The 21,695-nt window shown below is 41.8% G+C and overlaps 1 protein-coding gene across 1 annotated transcript in view; it reads right to left on the reverse strand.

The window, feature by feature from the left end:
• Positions 1 to 6,450: 6,450 nt before the first annotated feature.
• EGLN3 (egl-9 family hypoxia inducible factor 3) overlaps positions 6,451 to 21,695 on the reverse strand; it is a 29,041-nt gene continuing 13,796 nt past the window's right edge. The window contains exons 2-5 of the mRNA XM_019983746.2: positions 12,689 to 12,808; positions 10,682 to 10,818; positions 8,464 to 8,537; positions 6,451 to 7,526 (exon numbers count right to left, since the gene is read on the reverse strand). Coding sequence (XP_019839305.2) covers positions 7,495 to 7,526; positions 8,464 to 8,537; positions 10,682 to 10,818; positions 12,689 to 12,808 — 363 coding nt within the window. The 3' untranslated portion in view covers positions 6,451 to 7,494. The remainder of the gene's footprint in view (positions 7,527 to 8,463; positions 8,538 to 10,681; positions 10,819 to 12,688; positions 12,809 to 21,695) is intronic.

Genomic DNA, 21,695 nt, shown 5'->3' on the forward strand with positions numbered 1-21,695 from the left:
AATGCAGGAGACTGGAATTCAAGCCCTAGGTCAGGAAGATTCCCCTGGAGAAGGGAATGGCAACCCACTCCAGTACTCTTGGCTGGAGAATTCCATGGACAGAAGAGCCTGGCAAGCTACAGTCCATGGGGTCTCAAAGAGTAGGATTCAACTTAGCAACTCACACATACAGTGTGGTAGCTGTGGTACTACAGCCTCCAGTAGAGGAAGAGAACCGCTCCCTCCTTCAGCATTCAGGCTCTCTCAGTGATATCCAAACATTTTCCCACACCTTCAGGCAACTTTTGTAAAAATAAGTACCCCCTACATATTTGAAAGTTGATATCTGGTTTTCATCTTAAGCTTAAATCATTGCAAAGAGTAAAACTTCCAGTAAATATTGACATTTTAAGTTAAAACTGTTCCATTACTCTCTTCAATGTAACAATAAAACTAGACTGTGAAATAGCATGACTGGAAGGTGAGGTGGGGGAACACTAGGAGTGGGGATCCTCTTTAGGGAGCCAGGATCTGAATGACCCATCATTATCCAGGCAGATCGGTAGGAGCAGACCACTCTAGGCAGAAGGAACAAGTGCAAAGGCCCTGCGGCAGAGGCAGACTTGACTTGTTTGACAAACAGAAAAGTCCTGGTGTCGTGAGAGATAGGCTACGAGGGGAGATGGGGCTGGACCGTGGAGAACTCTGGATGCTGTCGTGTTGATCTCTCTGTCTCACCCCTCCACACTCTCCAGGTTATGCCCCTCTTTTGAGCCACAGAAGCCTGACCAGACCTGTGGCCTTCTATCAGTGGGCAGTTGACTGGTGACTTATAGATGTGCGTAGCCCAGGGTGCATTTCAGCAACTCTGATGAGGGAAAAGCCAGAGGTGGGGTGTTAACTACCCTGCTCCCTTCTTGCAAGGCCCCATGGGCTGGCTGGGTTCCCTCAGCGAAGGTCCTAGCTCCTGTCAGGAAGCCCCTCTATTCCTCCCCTTTCCCGCCTACAAGTCTTGGAGTCTGGAGTGGTACCACCTGCTTTGGAAGGTTGGGTACTGGACTCTCTCTTATGGTTTCCTTACTTGCTCCCCACCTTGGTGAAAAGTCTTTTTATTTAACTCTCCTACAATTACCCTAATTTGTAAGTGTCATCCATTTCCTCCTGGGACCCTGGTTGGTACTCCATGATTAAGTGGTAGTATTTTATTCATTGTTTCTTAAATCCTCTGATAACAGTCTTCTACCCTGTGAAGCTACATCACAGACCTTTTTTTTTTTTTTTAAAGATTTGTTTCTAAGCGCCTATTACAGGGTTATAAGAAAGGCATAGGGACTGTATACGCAATGCACAGCAGAGCCAAGAGATGCTTGAGAGACAACCGGTCCATGGAGAACAAACTGCAGTTGGAGGCCATGAAGTTCAAGCCTGGGACAGCATTCCCATGCACAAACCTCTCTGGGGAACACAAACTCCATCGCCCTCCCCAGGTTCAAAACTTCCACTTCCCCCTAGTGTTAGTTGGAAAACTTTTAGCCATAACCATATTTAGTCATATCTGGGGAGGGGTCGGGTCAAAAGTCAAAAAGAAGAAAAAGAATGTATATATGCTTACGTAGCTAAGGTCACATTTACTGCTAACATACTTGTCTGGGAAAGCCTGGGCCAGAGGGCTCAGGACAGAAAAACAAACCAAGCCAAATAAAACCTTTCCCTTCGGTTGGGTGGATCCTGGCTGCTTTCATTCATCTCAATCCAAGAATCATCCTGTCAAGTCATGACTTTGTCACACTGTGGGAGCCTTAAGTGGCTGCAAGGTCACCGCTGATTGGCGACTCAGTCCATGTTAATCGCTGCAAGTCACAGCTGTCTAGTTTTCTAAAACGTGTTTCCTTCCTCAAGATCACATTAATTTACTGACAGAGGGAAATCTACAGACAGCCCAGAAGGAGGTAAGAGTGAGAACAGGACCTGGTGCAGAGGGAAGCCTCCCTGCTATTAGAAAATAAGCCAGGTGCCCAGCCCCAAGTGGCAGCTCCAGGATGGGATGGGAGAAACCCTGGTGCCTTACATGGTACCCCAATGTTCTGCTGTCCCCTTCTGAGAAAGCCAGAAAAGGCCGAGAAGTGCACGGGGCCCATGAAAATAATAGTAAGAAAGGATGTAGAAGTTGGTTAAAAATAAAACTTATCAGATGAGAATTAGGTCCTGAGAATGTTATCTCTTCCCCCAGGAGGATGGAGAAAAAAACTGCATGTTAAGGAGAACACAGGCCACAGGATGAATAAGCATAAAAATATGAGGAAATGAGCCAGCAAACGTGCCAGTCCTGCGGGAGGGCTTTCCAGGAGGTGCTGACCTTCCAGGAGAGGCAGTCACCCTCCAGGGATACAGAAGAAACTGGCCAAGGGGCTGATGCATTCGTTACCTTTTCAGAAAAATATCGGTGTTTGGAAAACACTCTAGGGCAATTTCTACTTCTCAGCATTTTTATGGCTGGTAACTCTGTCCTCAGTGAATTTTTCAAAATCTAGGTAGTAAATGCTTAAACTAGGTGAGGATGAAGGAAGCTGGCAGCAAGCAGCCAGGCTTTGGCTGCTAGGAACCCACCCCCCCATGCCGCCCCCAACCCTTCACCCCCCACCCCACCCCCCATCTTCAACAGCTTTTCTGAGATTTGCCACGAAATTGGGCTGCTCCACAGCTCTTTTCAAAACCGGCCTACCACACACCCACTGAAGTCCCATTACAAATAATACATGAAGTCCCGAATCTTCTACCTCTGCGTCCGCCAGGCATTCATCATAAGGGATGTATCGTTCTCGCTCAAGAAATAGGCACAAAACAAAGACTACCTGTGAAATTAATTTTTAATAACCTAGTGCAAATAATGAATTTCATTCCGCAGCTGCTCTTAAAATCTCCATGCAAAACTGTGACAATAAAGCACAACAGCCATTCCCTATCTGAGATGTTCCTCTAACTTTAAAAAAAAGAATCACAAAATGGTCTTTATAAAATTTCTGAAAAATCTCAGCACTCAGGAGCACAAGCAGCAACCTACTTCAAGGAAAGCTTTTCTAAGTACAATACTAAGTTTACCAAAGGTCAAACAAACAGGATTCAAACAGAAATCTGGTGCTTTTTTCAACACTCATAGTCTTTCAGGGTATTTAAATAGGCAAAAGAGCTGTGTTTTAAAGAAATGAAAATGACATCCTTCTACAAGCACCTCAAAAAGATTAGCTAAGAGACTATCCAAGAGCTTCGGAGAATTACAAATGTTTCTGAATTTCCACTCAGTGTCCCTTAGAGGGGATGTTGAGAATTGACTACAATGACAGAGCCTAGCCTAGCTTCCTCTCTAGATTTCTAGGTATCACATAGAGAACTGCCAGTAACAGAACCATGCTGACATCTCAGTCTTAAGCCTAAACTGGAAAGTTAGGCGTATTTAAAAAAAAGGTTTACTTTCCTCCCCTCAGAGGGCATCAACCTAGGGACATGAGGAGAGCAGCCTGGACATTGTCCAAATGCCCCCATGCCCTACATGCCCCCCATGCCCTGCTGGGAGGCTCCCAAATTGTACCCGGGAAGTATCAGTCTGTTTTCTCTTCCAGAGAGTCCACACTGCTTAACTCTGCTCTGTGGGGGATGGTATGCCCCACACAGCTCATACCCAGGGTTAGCCCGAGAGACCAATGTTGCCCATATTCCCAACTTCCTTCATGATCCTGGGAGGTGTGCAGTGAAGATCCCATTGCAAAGACAAGGGACAATTCATCTATGCCATTGATGTTTTCTGCTCATGTGGTTTCTTCTGAATAACTGACATTCGTTTAGGATGCTGGGCATGAGAACCTTGTTGATAACCTGAGCCTCATGTGAAGCTAGCAAGCAGCAAACATTTAAAGCTTCCTCTCTCCCGACTCCACTCATTCCTGCTCTTTTGTCTGGCATCTCCTCTGCAGGAAGGAGACACCAAAGACAGCAGATCCTGAGGAGCTGGAAGCTTTGGATGCAGTACTCCTTCACCCCATGTCACGTCATATCATGTGTTAGTTGCTCAGTCGTGTCCTACTCTTTGCAACCCTGGACTGCAGCCCCTGACAAACCACCCAACTGCTCTGAGACCGTTTCCTCATCTGAAAAGAGGAAGAGCTGACAGAGGCTGCAGAGAATAAACGTGAGAGAGCACGGAGCACAGGCCTGGAACAGAGTTACTGGCATATGTAGAGACATTTACCAGCTGCACTACATCGTGACTTGGACCTCTTTGACCCTGGCCTCGCAAATGTAAGAAAGATAAGCCATAGTAGGTCCAGGATCTCAAAGGACCTAACCTATCAACACAGAGATAGCAATATATTAAAAATCACTTTTGGACAGGAATAGACTGATCTGAAAGCAGATTGGGTCTTAAATATACACTAGCATATATCACTCAAGAGTTCAACTATAACCAGCTTCATCATGAAAAGAGCTATTTCCACTGTTTTGACAATAGTTTCCAACCACCTCACTGCTAATGCTGCTGCTGCTGCTAAGTCGCTTCAGTCATGTCTGGCTCTGTGTGACCCCATAGACGGCAGCCCACCAGGCTCCCCCGTCCCTGGGATTTTCCAGGCAAGAACACTGGAGTGGGTTGCCATTTCCTTTTCCACCTCACTAACCAGTACTCTTTTCATGCCTTTCAAAAGATTCAAGACTGAAGCTAAGTCAATTTTGTATTATTTTTATTTAAAATAACTTTACCAAGAGCATTCCTTGGACTTGTCCTCACAGTTGATCAAATATAAAAGTACCTGTTGTGTCCCAACCCCTATTTTATACAAACCGCTGGCTCAGCATGGCACTTCCCATCACTGCTTCCTAAATCACAGGAAATTTCAAGACCGAGGGACCAAAAGCAATTAGGATGACCCAGCCTCTAAAAATCCTGAGTTATGTAAAGAAGAAAAACAAAATCATATCTGAGTAGATAATTCCTGATTCAGACAGCCCAGCAGCTAATTGGTATTAACTACTCTACTGAAGATCTATTTAATGCACTTAGGTAAGACTTTTTATTTCCATGAAATTGGATCTTTGGTCCAAAATTTAATCTCCTGCCAAGGACTCTGTACTACGTAGGTGACGTAACATGTCATTGCCAGGAATATAAAGAAATTGATCCGATTATTTGCTAAATAATGTTTCTTCATCAGGGCTAAGTCCTCCTCTAAGTGGGCTGTCAAAGAGAGGAGCAAAAAGCAGTCAGTATTAGTTGGATCTTCCAGGACTCCAATTCAGCCATGAAAAAAATCAGTGCACTAAAAACTGATTTGGTATATAGATTATTAGGTTATAGGACCTTTGTCTGGAAGGAATAAGCAAGGCCTACGAGGTCTGATCGTTTTGCAAGTAAAAATATTAACTAAAATGAAAGCTATAAGACATAGTATTGGAATGATATGATATTCCTTCAGAATATCATCATTATCATTCTCATGACATTAATAATCATGAAAGAAAACTTACCTACCATTATAGGGAACATAAAATTCCTAATAAACAACTTTGTTTCTTTCTCTCTTGCTGAAGGTTTTCAAAACTGTTCTGAAGGAGGAATGTAGTCTGGCCTGTCTAAAGCTGTTCTTACATTACTCCCATGGTCCCTGGACACAGAAGGGCAGAATCCTCCTCAGTCTTCAGATTCACTTTCACAGATAAGAAAGGACACTATGACCAAAGCTTTCTATAACCTTTAGCCTAAATTTACACGTCAACAACAAGAGAAAGGTATGTGTGCACAAAAATGCTAGTGAGCCCTTCCTGCCCAAGATGGAGGAAATGAATCAAACCATTAAAACGCTAAGGCAGGAGAATGAGTTTATTCAACAAGTATTTACTGAGCCCTTACTATATGCCAAGCACTATTTTATGTGCTAGGAATACATTCCATTGATTAAAAAATACAAAATCCCTGTCTTCATTGTGCTTACACTCTGGAGGAAGGATACCAAACAATGAACATAATAAATAATTTACATAGTAAGTTAGAAGGTAATGAGTACTACAGGGGAAAAAAAAAAAAAAATAGAGCAAGTGTGAGAAGGAAGACAAGTCTTATTTGGAACATTTCCTAAACCGGACACACACAAAAATATGCTTCTTTCTTGGAAAGTCTACGTGCCTGTCAGTGAAAAAAGAAAATATTTCTGGCCCCTTAATGTTCATGGGATTTTCAAGCAAGAAATTACAGGGGTTTTAAAAATATGAAAGTGGAATTGAAAACTAAGCAGAGTAACTTTCATAAAAGAGGAGCTCCATACAGAATTTGTGAGGCATTGGAATCTGTGTTTACTGCTGGAGAAGTTCCCACAATTCTAGCAAATTCCATGATTCTGGTCTCTCACACTGCCAACCACAGTAGATCTGGAGACTCAAGTGTCGAAGAGGCTACCAGGGTCAGAAAATGTGGAAGAACTCAAGTAGCTTTCCAGGATTTTTTGTTTTATTTTCCATTACCTTTTTTAGAATACAGCCTAGTTTTTGTGATTTTCTTGTTTCGTTAGAGTGAGCTCACTAAAAAGGAAAAGTGAAAAACAGGAATGCCTACATTTCCAACTCCATTTCCAATCTCAAATTGTTTAAAATGCACACGTTTATTGTATATCAGCAGACCCAGGTTTTTTGACACTGTTATCAGAGGTTGTTGGCTCTGAACTACCAGGAAGATTTTTTTTCCCCTTTAAATTCAAATTTCATTTCAACAAAGCAACCACAATAATTAATGAATTAGGTTCTCTATGTAAGAAGTGAAAATAGAAAATAAATGGTGTCATCTTTGATCAGAAAGTTGTATTTCAGCAAGATGGGGCAGAGGCAGCAAGTCCAGGTTACAGGACCAGGAAAAGGGAGTGTCCACCACAGGATACTTAGAAATTGATTACTATAACAGCAGCCTGTTCTAGAGGTAATAATGTCATTGGGTTGTGATAATTCTCCAGAAACCCCAATAGCCCAGGATTAGGAACATCTAGGAATTGTTCAGATGACACACATTTGTTTCCTGTGTGAAGGCTTCAGTGATGCCTCTCCGTGGCACCTGTCACCATTTTCTTTCTTTGCAAACCTCCTCCTTTCAAATTAGAAAGTGTACATAAAGTGCAGGTAAGATTCAGTCCCTCGACCGTGCTTTCAGGTTCTTGCTTTGATAGCCAGGATTACCAAATCTAGCAATTAAACCGCTGGCCAACTAGGTTGTCTGCAGGTATTTCTGGAGTTAGCAAATGAGTTCATCTGGCAAAAAGAGTGTCTGAAGGTAGGTGCAGTCTTGGCAGGAAAACACAAAGTACCATACATGAGACAGGGATCTGAGTGATGCAGGGGGGGAGGGGGGGGGCGGGGGCAGGGGAGGGGGCGGTCCTTGTCACCGAGTCACTGAAGAAGAGGCCTTCTTTGGATCTCAACTCTTAAAGCAAATTCAGAAACTGTTACTAAAAGTGAATGAGGCCAGCGGATTTCAGAGCAGGGTCAGTCCTCAGTAAGGGCAGGTTCAGTCTTCCCTGGGTTGGGAACAGAAAAGAAAACAAAGATCTGGTTAAGGAGCCAGATCTGATGAACTTCATGTCACAAACATCACCCCTAAAACCTCCAGCAAATGCTTCCCATCTCATAGAACAAAGCTGAACAAAGCACCTCCTGATGGGGCTTAGAACAATGTATTTTCTTCGGTATTTGCTAGGGAGACTGTTCAAATAGGTCATGATGTTACATGATCTATTACATGATGTTACATGCAATAGGTCATGTAACATTACATGATACATACATGTTACACACATGTTTACTGTAGGATTTCTTAAGTTAATTTTTCTTGATTAATATGCCCGTAAACACAGTGACTCTTCAAGAAAGAGATACTGTATGTAACAATTCCCACATTTGGGGACCAGCAATTTACCTTCTCACAAACTATTCATAACATGTCTTTCAATATAATGTATTTTGGGAAAATATACCTTATAATGCTGGTTGGAGGGGACAGGAAAGACATTAAGTCATATTCAGTTTATATTACATGAGCCTGGTTTTTATACTGAGAGTCACATTCCCATACCAATATAATAATGAACCATGGTAGTTGGGTTCCATTGCATTTCCTTTGTAATGTGCCAAAACCATGGGCAAAATTTCATGTTATATTTGATGGGTGAATATTAATGATCAAAAGTTAACTATATCCCATCTATTACAAACTGTCCCACAGTCAATGGGCATTCACAAGGGACGTTCTTTGCATTTTTTTCTGTTTTTTTTCAGCAGAGCTAAGGCCAGCGTTTCAGAACTAAGTCAGTCATGATGTCAATATATGTGTGTGTGTGTGTACAGATAGACAGATAGCTGAGACTGAACAGAGTACATTAGCATATACATTAAAAACTTAAATAAAAATCATGGATTGACTTGAGCAAAAGTCACAGAAAATTATCAAACACATACTAGTTAAATTCCTGAATTTCTTTTTGGCTTCTGCCCTTTCTTCAGCATCAAAGTACCAAACAGTCATGGCATATCTGTGAAAGATAAGCAGATATTAGAAAAGAGGTTTAAAAATATGACCAAAAAATAAAAATACTATAAATTTCACATAACAGACATTTGTAAAGCCAACATTTAAAAATTTTCCTATTATCAAAAGTCCATCCCAATTTTAATTTAAAATAAACGTCTCTGGTTTCAAGTCTATTTAAATGTAATAAAACATGTAAGGAATTCCAAGTATGCACCACCCATTATCCTGGGCGGTGGGAATTCAAACTGTCCTGTGAATACAGCAGCCTCTTTCTCAAGGAGCTCAGGCTCTAGCAGGGAGGGGAAAGGCAATTGAACAAATAATATAACAGGTCCAGATGAACCACACAAGAAAGGGCTAGAAGCGAATCATTCAGCGAGTCATTCAGCTAAAGCCTGAGGGACCTAAGCTGGTGGGGAGAACACAGAGATGAGGAGTGAAGCTCTGAAGAATAATTTATCGAACAACAGGACGTTAAAATTCTTGACTTTTGTCTTTAGTTTTGGACACTGAGGCAAAGAAGCCATGGGATATTGGTACCATCAAGTTTTCGACTATGTCCCATTTATGGGCTAGACTATACAGGAATAATTTTATGCATGAGTTTCCAAAAAGTTTTGTTTCATTATTAGTAGTAGTTACTGGAATTTCTATAGGACTTGAATTTTTCCAAAGGCTTTCCGTCAACATGCGGTGTTAAGGAACTGGGGAAGAGCGAGGAAATTCTGCACAAATGACCAGGACCGATTGCTGTACCCCATTAATAAGCCACAAACAGGCTTTGGTGGGAGAAGTAGTTATCTGCTCACCTAGGGCACACCCAATTTGACATTTCATAGGCAACTCTGTGTGGGGCCCAGATCTGTCACTTCTGGAGGGGGCACATAAACCTTAAGCACTTAACACCTGTGATTTTAATTTAATTAGTCTTGTTAAGGTTTACTCATTATCTTTTCTACCCAACCTCTCTCCTCCCTGCCCCAACTGTTATTCCCAATTCAAGCTGCACCCCACAGCACTCCAATACCACATGGATTACAGCTTTGGCCATAAAACAGGTGCAAATGAGATAGAATCTGAAATTAAGATTATATCAAGAGTTTCTGGGCATCCCGGGTGGCATAGCAGTAAAGAATCCGCCTGCCAGTGCAGGAGATGTAAGAGATGCAGGTTCAATCCCTGGGTCGGGAGGATCTCCTGGAAGAGGAAATGGCAACCTACTCCAGTACTTTTGCCTGGAAAATTCCATGGACAGAGGATCCTGGAGGGCTACAGTCCATGAGGTGGCATAGTTGGACATAAATGAGTTGGACATAGTTGGACATAAATGACTAAGCACGCACACACAAGAATTTCTATATTAATAGTAAACAATACTAAATTGTTCCATTACTCTGAAAAATCTTCCCATGCATGATCTAAAGAAAGGAATCTGAAAAATCCAATTGTTGGGACATGTTGGGTACAGCAAACCCAATCCAATTTTAAGCTAAGAAAAGGGGGAAAAGGAAAAGAAGTCAGAACAAATTCCTCTTTCTTTTTTTAAAAATTAATTTATTTTTTAATTGAAGGATAACTGCTTTACAGAATTCTGTTGTTTTCTATCAAACCTCAACATGAATCAGCCATAGGGATAAATACATCCCTTCCCTTTTGAACCTCCTTTTAAATTTTATTAGAGTACAGCTGATTTACAATGTTGTGTTACAAATTCCTCTTTCGATTCTCAAGGTTTTTTCTCTGCTTGCAACTGGCAGCTTGTAAACTCATCCAGAGTTAACCAGATAGGATTTCTGACATGTGGCAGCCAACATTCTCTAGGCATAGTTCAACTTTAGGCTTTTTTTTAAAGGGAGGGTGGTGAGCAAGAAAGGAGAGAAGAGAAAAAAGTGCTCTGGGAAATTTGGAATCTGAGACTCTCACTTAATGGAAAATGACTTGTTAATAGTTGAAACCAACATTAGACTTTATACGTTAAAGAAGCCACAGTTTCTCCTTTAATTTTTATCAACTTCAAACAGGTTTGCTCTCTGCTTAGGGGGATGGTTGGTCCCTTGTCCGTAAACAACACACATTTGAGAATTCTCTAGGAAGTGGGGTTTGTCCAAGAAGCTTCTCAAGAGCAGTCGTGGCCCTGGCTGTTACCTGGTCGCATAGGAGGGCTGGACTTCATGTGGGTTCCTGCGGTCCGACCAGAAGAACAACAGTCTGTCAAAAATGGGCTCCACGTCCGCTATGAATGATTTCCCTTCTGGAAATATCCGCAGGACCCCACCATGTCGCTGAGGGCCACAAAGAAGGTAGATTACTTCCTAGCCTCACACACAGTTCATTAACAATGATACTTCAGTCTCATCTAGAAACAAGGCTATCTTCCAACTGCCACCGCAAGCATATATTATTCCCAAATTTTAACTCCAGTGCCATCCTTTGTATTAAATGTTATCTTAAACTTGACTAGACATACCGAAGTCATACTGAACGAAGTCTTCTCACCCCCACAATATCAAACCCCATGGATACAAAGTGGCATTCTACTAGGTCAGTTATACAGACTTGCCAATATCTGACTGTTTGACCCATAACCTCCTCCCCACCCCAGCCATTTCATGTAATTCAGTCTAATATTAACAGCTCCAGAGGGCCGTGACCACATATAACCTCCCCTTCAATTAGAATTTACAGTTTTCTTTTGAGTTCCCCTATCTCCTATCTGATTTCATCAGTTGGAAGTTACATGCTTTTTTTTTTTTTCTGAATGCTCAGACCACCTTATCTGTATCTCTCATGACATATATCACTCATTCTCCCCCTACATTTTTTTACATGTACATCCAATCTGTCCTACTAGAATGATCTTGTCAAGGTAGAATTCTGGACTTATATGTTGATGGTTCCCCACAGCATGATGCCTGGCACTAGCAGGCACTCAAAAATTTTTTGAATGATTTCAAACTTTGTGATTTATCATCACTGATCTGACAACTTGACTCTCTTGCCTGTAACATTACCTTTCAAGATTTTAAAGGATAACTAAGGAATATATTTCAGTCATGTTATCAAATAGGGAACTGACACAAACCTTGTCACTAATTCACTGGTTTCCCAGGTTTACTTTTTCTGACCCCAGATAAAATATCCTTGCTTTATGACAGCTAGCATCTGGCCTAATGAATAGGAAATGGAGATGCAGAAGGTTCAAAAGCCAGATAAGCTTGAAAAGTTCTCCAACTTCTCAGACTCCTAAATCATCCTTAACTTTTAAAAAACATCAAATTCCAGACAAATGTCTGTGAGCATGGCACCAGACTTCATATCTCTATCTATATATATGTTCAAAAATACGAAAATAAGCTACAAAACCTTTGGCATTCACAATCATAGTAAACCATGGCAAGAGGCCACCAAGGAGACATTTCACCCAGAGAGAAGACTGTGTGGGAAACGTCACTTGGGGATGTTTTAACATCCTACGGTTCTATTTTTGTGAAATTCTCTCAGTGTTGCTCCTGGCAGGGAAAAGTATATGTCTTATTCCACAATGAGAATCAAGAATCCTATCAGCTCTGGATTAGACTAAAAACACTGATCCCCATTTTTAAAATAATAAAGTACCTTCTCCTCATCAATCGTATAACCTAATAATGGCCCTACTCACCCACCTCCATCAAATTAACTTTGCATCTATTATTTTCATCTCATCAACTTTAGTACTAAAACCATAGCAGGAAAAAAGGATAATACGAAATAGAAAAGATTCATCAGTGGGAATTATGAACTCCAAACTCTCCTCTGCTGCTGCTGCTGCTGCTACTAAGTCGCTTCAGTTGTGTCCGACTCTGTGTGACCTCATAGACGGCAGCCCACCAGGCTCCCCTGTCCCTGGGATTCTCCAGGCAAGAACACTGGAGTGGGTTGCCATTTCCTTCTCCAATGCATGAAAGTAAAAAGTGAAAGTGAAGTCGCTCAGTCATGTCCAACTCTTAGCGACCCCATGGACTGCAGCCCACCAGGCTCCTCTGTCCATGGGAGTTTCCAGGCAAGAGTACTGGAGTGGGTTGCCATTGCCTTCTCTGAAACTCTCCTCTAAGTCATCTGAATTCTTTTCCTATGGTTTCTAACCCCTCCCTCTACTCGCATTTTTCCAAGTACCTTGGCATCCCAGTTCTTGTTCAGATAGTAGATGCAGGTGATGCAGCGGCCGTCACCGTTGGGGTTGTCCACATGTCGAACATAACCTGTTCCATTTCCTGGGTAGCAAGCCACCATCGCCTATAGAGAAAGCCAAAGGAAGCTGGTTAACAAAGCTGAGCCAAGCATCTCCCGCCAGTGAACAGCTGAATAACATAGTCTCCTCAGCCGCTATGGGACACAGGTATCTGCTGGCCTCTTCGGTTTATGTACAGTGCATAAATTTGGACTCTTCAGCATATAACATTAACAACCAAGTTATATCTTACGGCTCAGCCCAGTGGAAAGCAGTTCAACAATAATCGCACAATTCTAGAACATTTTAGATAGCATCTATGTTGTCATTAGAATGTCCCACCCCTCTTAAATCTTTCTTTTTGAAAAGGCAGGCTCTGGGTTCCACCCTAGACACACAAGATCAGAATCACTAGGTTTAGAGATTATGCCTTACTAGCCAATGCCCCAGAATCACCGAATCAACCACTATCTTAGACCAATGGCTAAGATACTTGCATTTACAAAGACACGGGAACTAATCACGAAGGAGTTAAAGGTTAGGCTTGCTCAATAAAATGCTTAGGACAAGAAAAAAGAGGGACGGGTCAGTGGAAACTGTGGCCCAACTTGCCAGCATGTGAAGTGAAGTGAAGTTGCTCAGTCGTGTCCGACTCTGTGACCACATGGACTGTAGCCTACCAGGCTCCTCAGTCCACGAAATTTTTCAGCCAAGAGTACTGGAGTGGGTTGCCATTTCCTTCTCCAGGGGATCTTCCCGAAGCAGGGATCAAACCCGGGTCTCTCACATTGCAGGCAGACGCTTTACCATCTGAGCCATCAGAGAAGCATAAATGACAGTCAAATCCAGTTCAGAGAAAAAAACCCACAGACATCTTAATGCATTTTTCAAAGCTTGTCTTTTTCCTATTGACAATTATCAAATTAAATGATTCTCTTCCTTTTGTCAAAACACTACCTGTATCATTCAAGTGGAGAAATAGAGAAAGAAGCCAAACTAAAAATCCTACTAAAAATTAGTATTAGGGAATTACTACAAAGAAAGTAACAAACCATTAAATGTTCCCTGGAAAATTTATAGGAAGGGATAGGAAAAAATAGACGAAGTGTAAAAAGCCAGTTATTTTCACAGGACATTGCCTTGTTTTTAAAATATCTTTATAGGGATGAGATACTTGCAGGGAAGATATTGGTAACACAAGATGAGAAAAGGGATATTTTTCCTTTTTGTTTGCTGATGTATTCTTAAGTACCTAGAACAGTTCCTAAAACATGGAACATATCTGTTTAAATTTTACTTTGGAGGGCAGGACGCACACCACAGTGCTTATAGGGTCTTAGTTCCCTGACCAGGGGTTAAACCTGTACCCTCGGCAGTGACAGCTCAGAATCCTAACCACTGGACCATCAGAGAATTCCCTTTTTCTGTTTTGCTTTTGTTTTAAAATTTGATAAGTAAATGAATGATTAGCAGGCAGGTCTTTGCGCTAAAGAGTAAGTTTATTTTCTACCTAGATCAGTAGGGGTTTTGTCATTTTAAAAGCACATCTTCAAACATACATGTAGCAATTCGGTTCACAATTTCCTTCACAAATGGAAAGACTGTTTCTTTGGTGAAATAACCAGTCAAGTAGAGCCCACACTAATGCACTAGTGGCTCAAGAATTAGCTTCAGTGCCGTGAGTGCCAAGTCACTCCCAGTGGTGACAGGAAGATGTGAACTAGGCATGTACCTGAAAGGCCTCATACATACTGCATACTAGAACAAGAGTAAGGCTGAAGAGTAGCTCAGTTTTACAATGATCTGAAGGCTTAAATTACCATATCTCTCAAACTCTATATCCCCATGCAGCTAGCAATCCCCATATCCTGTCTTTGAATGTCAATGCAGTGCCATCTTAAAGCTAAAGTTAAGCTGTTAGCTTGAACATCTTTCAGAGATGGAATTCTGAGGTTACCGCAATTGAGATTTAACAAATGATACCACCAAGCAAAGGATGGCTTGGGGAAAGGTGATTGGTAGCAGATAGAAATGATGGGCCTAGCTAGGGAAGAAGAGATGAATGAAGTTGACTATAATGACTAGGGAATTACCCATCCCTGGAAGCAGCTATTAGGATTATAAGAGCCACCACTGAGCCAATAATGAACGTCACTTAAGCCACAAATAATTAGAGGCTGGATTCCTTACCAACTCAGCCTCTCCCCACTGTGAAGCTCTGAAAAGAAGAAAAAGTACTCCATCAATGCTACATAATCTTATGTTCTTAAACAGCTCCACTCTAAGGAAAATGTCAGTGGTCTGGATGCCTGCCATCTAATTCACCCTGCAACTAATTATGTGATTCCAGGCTTGGTGTCTTTCCTTTAAAGGGCTTAGGTTACCTGGCCTCTATGGTCCAAGAAGGTCTAGCACTCTATCTAGGCATCACCCCTATAAGCAGCAACAGAGTTTTTTGGGACGTTAGGAAGTGCTTATCTGCCTCAGGACTCAGCTTAAAAACTGAAAAAAAAAAAAAGATACAAACCCACAAAAGTACCTCCTTTATGAATTGCTGCATCTATAAAACACACCCAGAGTGAAGGAGCTGGCACATTTCTGGGGCTTTATTTTTCGAACAAAACTCCTAATGTCAGCAAAGTATCTGATTGATTAAGGGAGAGAAACAGAATTTTTCTGGCCAGAGTGAATGTTCACCTTCTCTTTTGGTTCCTGAAACCATAGCATCAACTTCAAAACAATAGAAGGAAATCATTGTGAGCCTCAGTGGCCCTGTTGAAACTACACAAGCCAGTTTTATCAGTGTTTTCTGGACAAGAGCCACACGAGATGGGTCTTGGCTTGGGCACATTCCCAATATTTGTTGGGTTTTGACACAGTCCAAAACCACGGAGGCTAAGGATGCATTGAGAAGCAAGGCTCACTTCAATTAACAAGTCACACGTTTCTGTGCCAAATCGTGCACGGGGCAGAAACAAACCCCGGAAACTGATCAGGTCAACGGAGTTGCTATCCAAACCTCATCAAGCAGGGAAGGGCTTTAGACTGTACAGAGGAGAATGCTCCAGAACAATAAGAACATCACCAGAGTATTTCAGGATCAAGTAACAATGTGCTGTGCAGTTAACACTGAAACCCATCAGCAGGAAGTCTCACTTACCGCTGACTTTTTACTCATCGAAACTTCCGGACTAGATTAATACTTGAAATTTATAAAAGTTTAATAAGGTGTTAGTGTGACCACTACACATACAATGTAGTCCTATAGTTCTAGCCTTGGATGTGCCAATAAATCCACATGTCTCCTTATGCATTCACCATCCCTTCCTCTGGCCCCATTGTGGACTCCTCCACCTGCTCCCTATCCCCATTCCATCCCCAGAAGCCTCTCTATAACTTTAAACAGAAGAAAATGAGTGGAGAGGGGTGAACCCCTCCCAGGCTTCCAGACTGGCTCCAGACCAGAGATAGGTGCTCTGGATACCTAGGCGGCCACATTCTGGCAGGAAATGTGTAAGGATGCTTTGAAAATGTACACAGACATAGAACTTTAACAGCCAAACCCAAGTAACAAAATATGCTCCCCAAATGCTGCAGATGGAAAAGAAAACAGGGTTTCTGTTAAGAGTTCTTACTAAGTCGGCTTTGTGAAAAGCCATCTCATCCATCCCAAAAGTAAAGTTGAAAAAGGAAAGCTCAGGATTTCCATCCCAGCGCCTAAACAGAATGCTCTTAATTGAAACCAACCACAGCTCAATCACATGTATACACCACTTCAAAAAACTGGTGTTGGCAACCTCCACTGTCCATCCAGCAATGAGGATCATTTTAGATCCACAGGTGGGAAAAGGATACATCTGTCCCATCCCCCCCTCCACTGAGACTCACCACTTGGTTAAAAACAGTCAGCAACATAGAATTTCTACAGAAATGTACTGTTCATCATGACTTCAGCATCAGTCACTAGTATGACTTGATCTTAAGGTAGAGAGTGGTGTTTCATAGAAATTTTAACTTAGCACATTAAAACAATAATCATCTCATTTTATTTTCCAAATTTATAATAAATATAAATTTGCTAAAAAGAGCATAACTTTGAAGCTGCTAGTTTGAGTAACTTTAAACTGGTATTTTGGTCCACTGCCCAATACTAAGCCCCTCCAACTGTGAAACAGAAATACCAGCCAATCTTGGTAAAGATTTGTTTTGAATTACGGAAGGTCCCTAAGCAGAACATACCTTTAATAAAATGCAACCTAAATACAGAATAACCTGTATTTAACCTGTTCACATCTCAGTTTTCTCACCTATAAAATGGGCTTATGAGGATTGAAGGTGATAGTCCAGGTAAAGCACTCAGTGTGAGGCCTGGCACATACCAAACACTGCTTTGTTGCTGTCGTGTCCAGCTCTTTGTGACCCCATGGACTGCAGCATGCCAGGCTTCCCTGTCCTTCACCATCTCCCGGAGTTCGCTCATACTCATGTCCATTGAGTCGGTGATACCATCCAACCATCTCATCCCCTGTCATCGCCTTATCCTTCTGCCTTCAGTCTTTTCCAACATCAGGGTCTTTTCCAATGAGTCGTATCAGGTGGCCAAAGTAATGGAGCTTCAGCTTCAGCATCAGTCCTTCCAATGAATATTCAGGGTTGATTTTCTTTAGGATTGACTGGCTTGATCTCCTTATTGTCCAAGGGACTCTCAAGAGTCTTCTTCAGCACCACAGTTTAAAAGCATCGATTCTTTGGCACTCAGCCTTTTTTTTTTTTTTTTACTGTCCAGCTCTCACATCCATGTGTGACTACTGGAAAAACCATAGCTTTGACTATACGGACCTTTGTAGGCAAAGAAATGTCTCTGTTTTTTTTAATACTCTGTCTAGGTTTGTCATTGCTTTTCTTCCAAGGAGCAAGCATCTTTTAATTTCATGGCTGCAGTCACCATCCACGTAATTTTGAAGACCAAGAAAATAAAGTCCGTCACTGCTTAATGTCAGCTATTTTTAAAATATGCACTGACGATGTGCATGTTTGTGTTCCCCTCAACTAGGGCTTCAGAATGTCTCCGCTTAGGGGATCTGATCCTACCTAAGTGTTTTGCAGCTTCAAAAGCAGGGCTGAGAAACTCACATAGCCTGTGGCATTTGTGAGTAACAAAATATTGAGGGGTTCCCTGGTAGCTCAGCTGGTAAAGAGTTTGACTGCAATGCAGGAGACCCCAGTTCGACTCCTGAGTCAGGAAGATACCCTGGAGAAGGGATAGGCTACCCACTCCAGTATTCTTGGGCTTTCCTGGTAGCTTAGATGGTAAAGAATCTGCCTGCAATGTGACAGACCTGGGTTTGATCCCTGGGATGGGAAGATCCTCTGGAGGAGGGCATGGCGACCCACTCTAGTCTTCTTGCCTGGAGAATCCTATGGACAGAGGAGCCTGGCAGGCTATATTCATGGGGTCACAAAGAGTCAAGACACGACTGAGCGACTTTCACTTAGTTAAGATATTGAAGCCGATCAGGTATATATGTGTCAGAACTCTGGAATGTGAGCTATGCTACCTACAACTAGGAAATTTTCTATCCTTGGCAATGAGGGGCAGACATTAAAAATCTTCAGGTTTTAGGACAGTAGCAGGTAACTGAACCAGATTTGTATATAAACTCTCCTGAATATTTTTAACCCTAATTGTTAAATCAGAGCCACAAAAAATGAAACAAAACAAAACATCAGGCTGGATTTTGAGATCACTGTCTATAGCCCAGGAACTGTCTGTGACACTTCCTGAGCTACACAGGGGTCCTTTCCCTGTCTCTCTTTACCAGGCTCAGCTATATCCTTCACTGCCATCCACACTGCACAGGCCTTCACCAAACCTCTCTCCCCTCAAGTTCTTCCCCCACATCTGCTCCGGACACAGCAAAGGGGGCCCAGGATCCTTCCTCACTATACCATAAGACACCAACCACACAGGATGTTAGAAGAGTAAAGACTTGAGAAAAAATACACAAGACCATGAGCCTTGTTCAGCTTGGAAAAACAGCCAAGCAATCAGAGTGGAGAATGTAATAGATGAAGTTTACTGGCCAGAAATGGGTCCATTGTATATTACCTAAATCAGAAAAATATCGTATCACTTATACATGGAATCTTAAAAATAAATGATACAAATGAATTTATTTACTAGACAGAACTCACAGACCCAGAAAACAAACTTATCATTACCAAAAGGGAAGGGAGGGGGATAAATTAGCAGTTTGGGATTAAAATATACACAGTACTACATATAAAATAGATAACCAACAAGGACCTACTTCATAGCACAGGAAACTCTACTCGATATCTTGTAAGAAACTCTAATGGAAAAGAATCTTAAAAAGAATATATGTGTGTGTGTAGACATGCATATATAACTGAATCACGCTGCTGCACACCCAAAATTCACACGATATTGTAAATTAACTATATTTAAAGAACATTAAAACACATATATTACCTAAATCACTTAAAATTTATACAATATTCAAAAGGCATGTTTACAAAATAATTGCAACTACACAAAGTCTTCTGCAAGAGTTTCAAGAAAATGTCACTAAACAGTTCACATTGCTGCCAGTTTTAGAAAAAAGTCAGCTCTCAATGTGTTGCTGAACAGCTCAGAAGCAGAAAAAGTGCTTTAGAGTCTTTATATTCATTCTAACTTCAGAAAAAAGTATACAAACCGTCACTAGTTATCTTGGCATCTTGCTCTTTACCTATCTGGTTAGTTAAGAGCAAGTCTAGCTATTTCCTTCCTCCTACTGCTCACGTTAAAGACTGATGTAAGGGAATGAAGAAGAAATGGGGAATATGCTCTTGGTGGGCAACAACAAGAGCTGGATCCAGCTACCCGTTCCCCTTCCCAGAGTTTCAGCATCTGACCATACGGTTCAGAAGATTCAGAACATCAGGCAGTCAATATCCAAGAGGCAAGTAATCCTTCTAACAAGCCCCAAGTTATTCACGCAAATACCTTCTACTAATTCTATTTCTACGCTGAGAACTTCTGCCTTCCTCACATGCCCTAAATCTGCACTAAAAAATGTTCTCCCTGAACCCACATACGCAGAATTCTGCTACATATAACGTTACCTCCAATTTAGAACAATAATTGCTATGCCCCATACCTAAATTTTGTTGAAATGCAGGAGCTTCAGTAATTCTGAAAATGAAAAATCAGAAGTTATAAGCCACTCTCAGTGGCTCTGGTGAAGAGGGCCTGCTGGTTCCTTCCTATCAGGCAAGAGCAGTCTGCCTAGAAAGGCAGGGAATTTACCATATTCACTTGAAAACCTGTTCTCAGGTAGACCTTTTTCATCAGCATCCCTCTTTATTACGAACTTGGTCCTAACTTTGGGATGATTCAACAAATCATCAGCAACTATCAAGACTCTGAAACCTTCTACTCAGTTGTCTTAGCTCAGTGATAATAGCTCCTTCAGATTCTTACATTCAAGAGCTGGCTCCCACCCCACCCTCAGAAATATGCATATATATACACACACACAGAAGCATGCCTAAGATTACAGAGGAGTCACAGGCCTGTAAGGTCTGACTGAACTAGATCAAAATTCTCTTGAGGGGATCCTGCACTTCGTGCATGAACCTGAGTGAATCACCCTGAACTTGAGGTAATCACCCTTCCCCCAGAAGCCACTGAAACTCTCAGAGGCCAGGAATTTAAGAGACTATTGTCACTCCATTTTGAATTGTGCTTAATTCCTCTCCTTGGAGGGGATTCAAGCAGAGTCCTGCAATTAAGCACAGTAAACAGGCCCGGGAACATCGGCACAGCAATACAGGCTGTTTGGGTTTGGGAAGGCAGCCCTTCCCGCGGAGCCTGGCTCCGGGCCAGCAGGGTGACGGCTGAGTGACAGGGCTACGTGCGCTGCGTGAGGGTGGCAGCCAGCCCACACCCGAGCACATAACCGGCACGGGAGCGCCCTCCCCCATCCCCACCCGAGTCACCAGAGAAATGTTCTCAGTAAGGGCTTCCTTGCAATTATGAAATCCCCGAAAGTCAGCCAGGCCCTGGGTTAAGGCCATTTAACCCTCTCCATTCTGAGACCTTTCCCCAAAATCCTAACAACTGTTATTTCCTGAAGACCCATGTAGCCAAGGAGCACTTGAGCGTGGCAATTTACATACATTCTCTCATTTAATCTCCAGGTTAAGGGGAAGGTGAACTAGTGGCCATCTGTCCTGAGTCACCCTGCCCACAAGTTTTCAGTAGAAGTTGTTAACCCTGGAAGCTATCATAGCGATCTAGAAGTTATCCCAGTCCTACAGAAAAACAAATTCATGAGTAATCCTTAAGGCAGTATGGGTGTAGGAACTCCCCCATTTAACTTCCTTTGATGTGAGAAACAGACTTATCAGTAAATAAAACTTTACATGTGGCTTTCTAAAGACTTTGAGCTGAAGAGGAAAAAAAAAAAAGAATGTTTATGACCACAGGATTGTCAGAGAATTAAGTATGGTTGGCTTTAACTTTTCATCTGGAATGAATCCTAAAACACTTGAGGGAATCCATGATAACTTAAATACAGTTGGTAAAACAAGATTTTATTGAGTAATATACAAAAATATATAGTTACCAATCAAAACATGTCAAGAAAAATGCCTTGAAGCAATGTTCTTAAGAAAAACAGGAAACACTTTATTTGCAATTCCCAGTGAATTTGAAGAGACTTGGGACAGTGTAACTATGTTGGAAAAAGTAAAGTTAAAGAACTTTCTAGGAAACCAGATCTTATATTCACATTTGAATTTCAGCACTTGGAAATAGATCTGCTGAATGAAAGGAATGGCACTCAGCAAGTCAGAACCAGAATTCATGTAACTCAGGAGGCACATTTATTTACTGAGCAAACATTTGTACGTGCCTGACACTGTTCTATGTGCTTCACAAATACT

Source organism: Bos indicus, chromosome 21 (genome assembly GCF_029378745.1).
Source record: "Bos indicus isolate NIAB-ARS_2022 breed Sahiwal x Tharparkar chromosome 21, NIAB-ARS_B.indTharparkar_mat_pri_1.0, whole genome shotgun sequence".
Classification (NCBI taxonomy): domain Eukaryota; kingdom Metazoa; phylum Chordata; class Mammalia; order Artiodactyla; family Bovidae; genus Bos; species Bos indicus.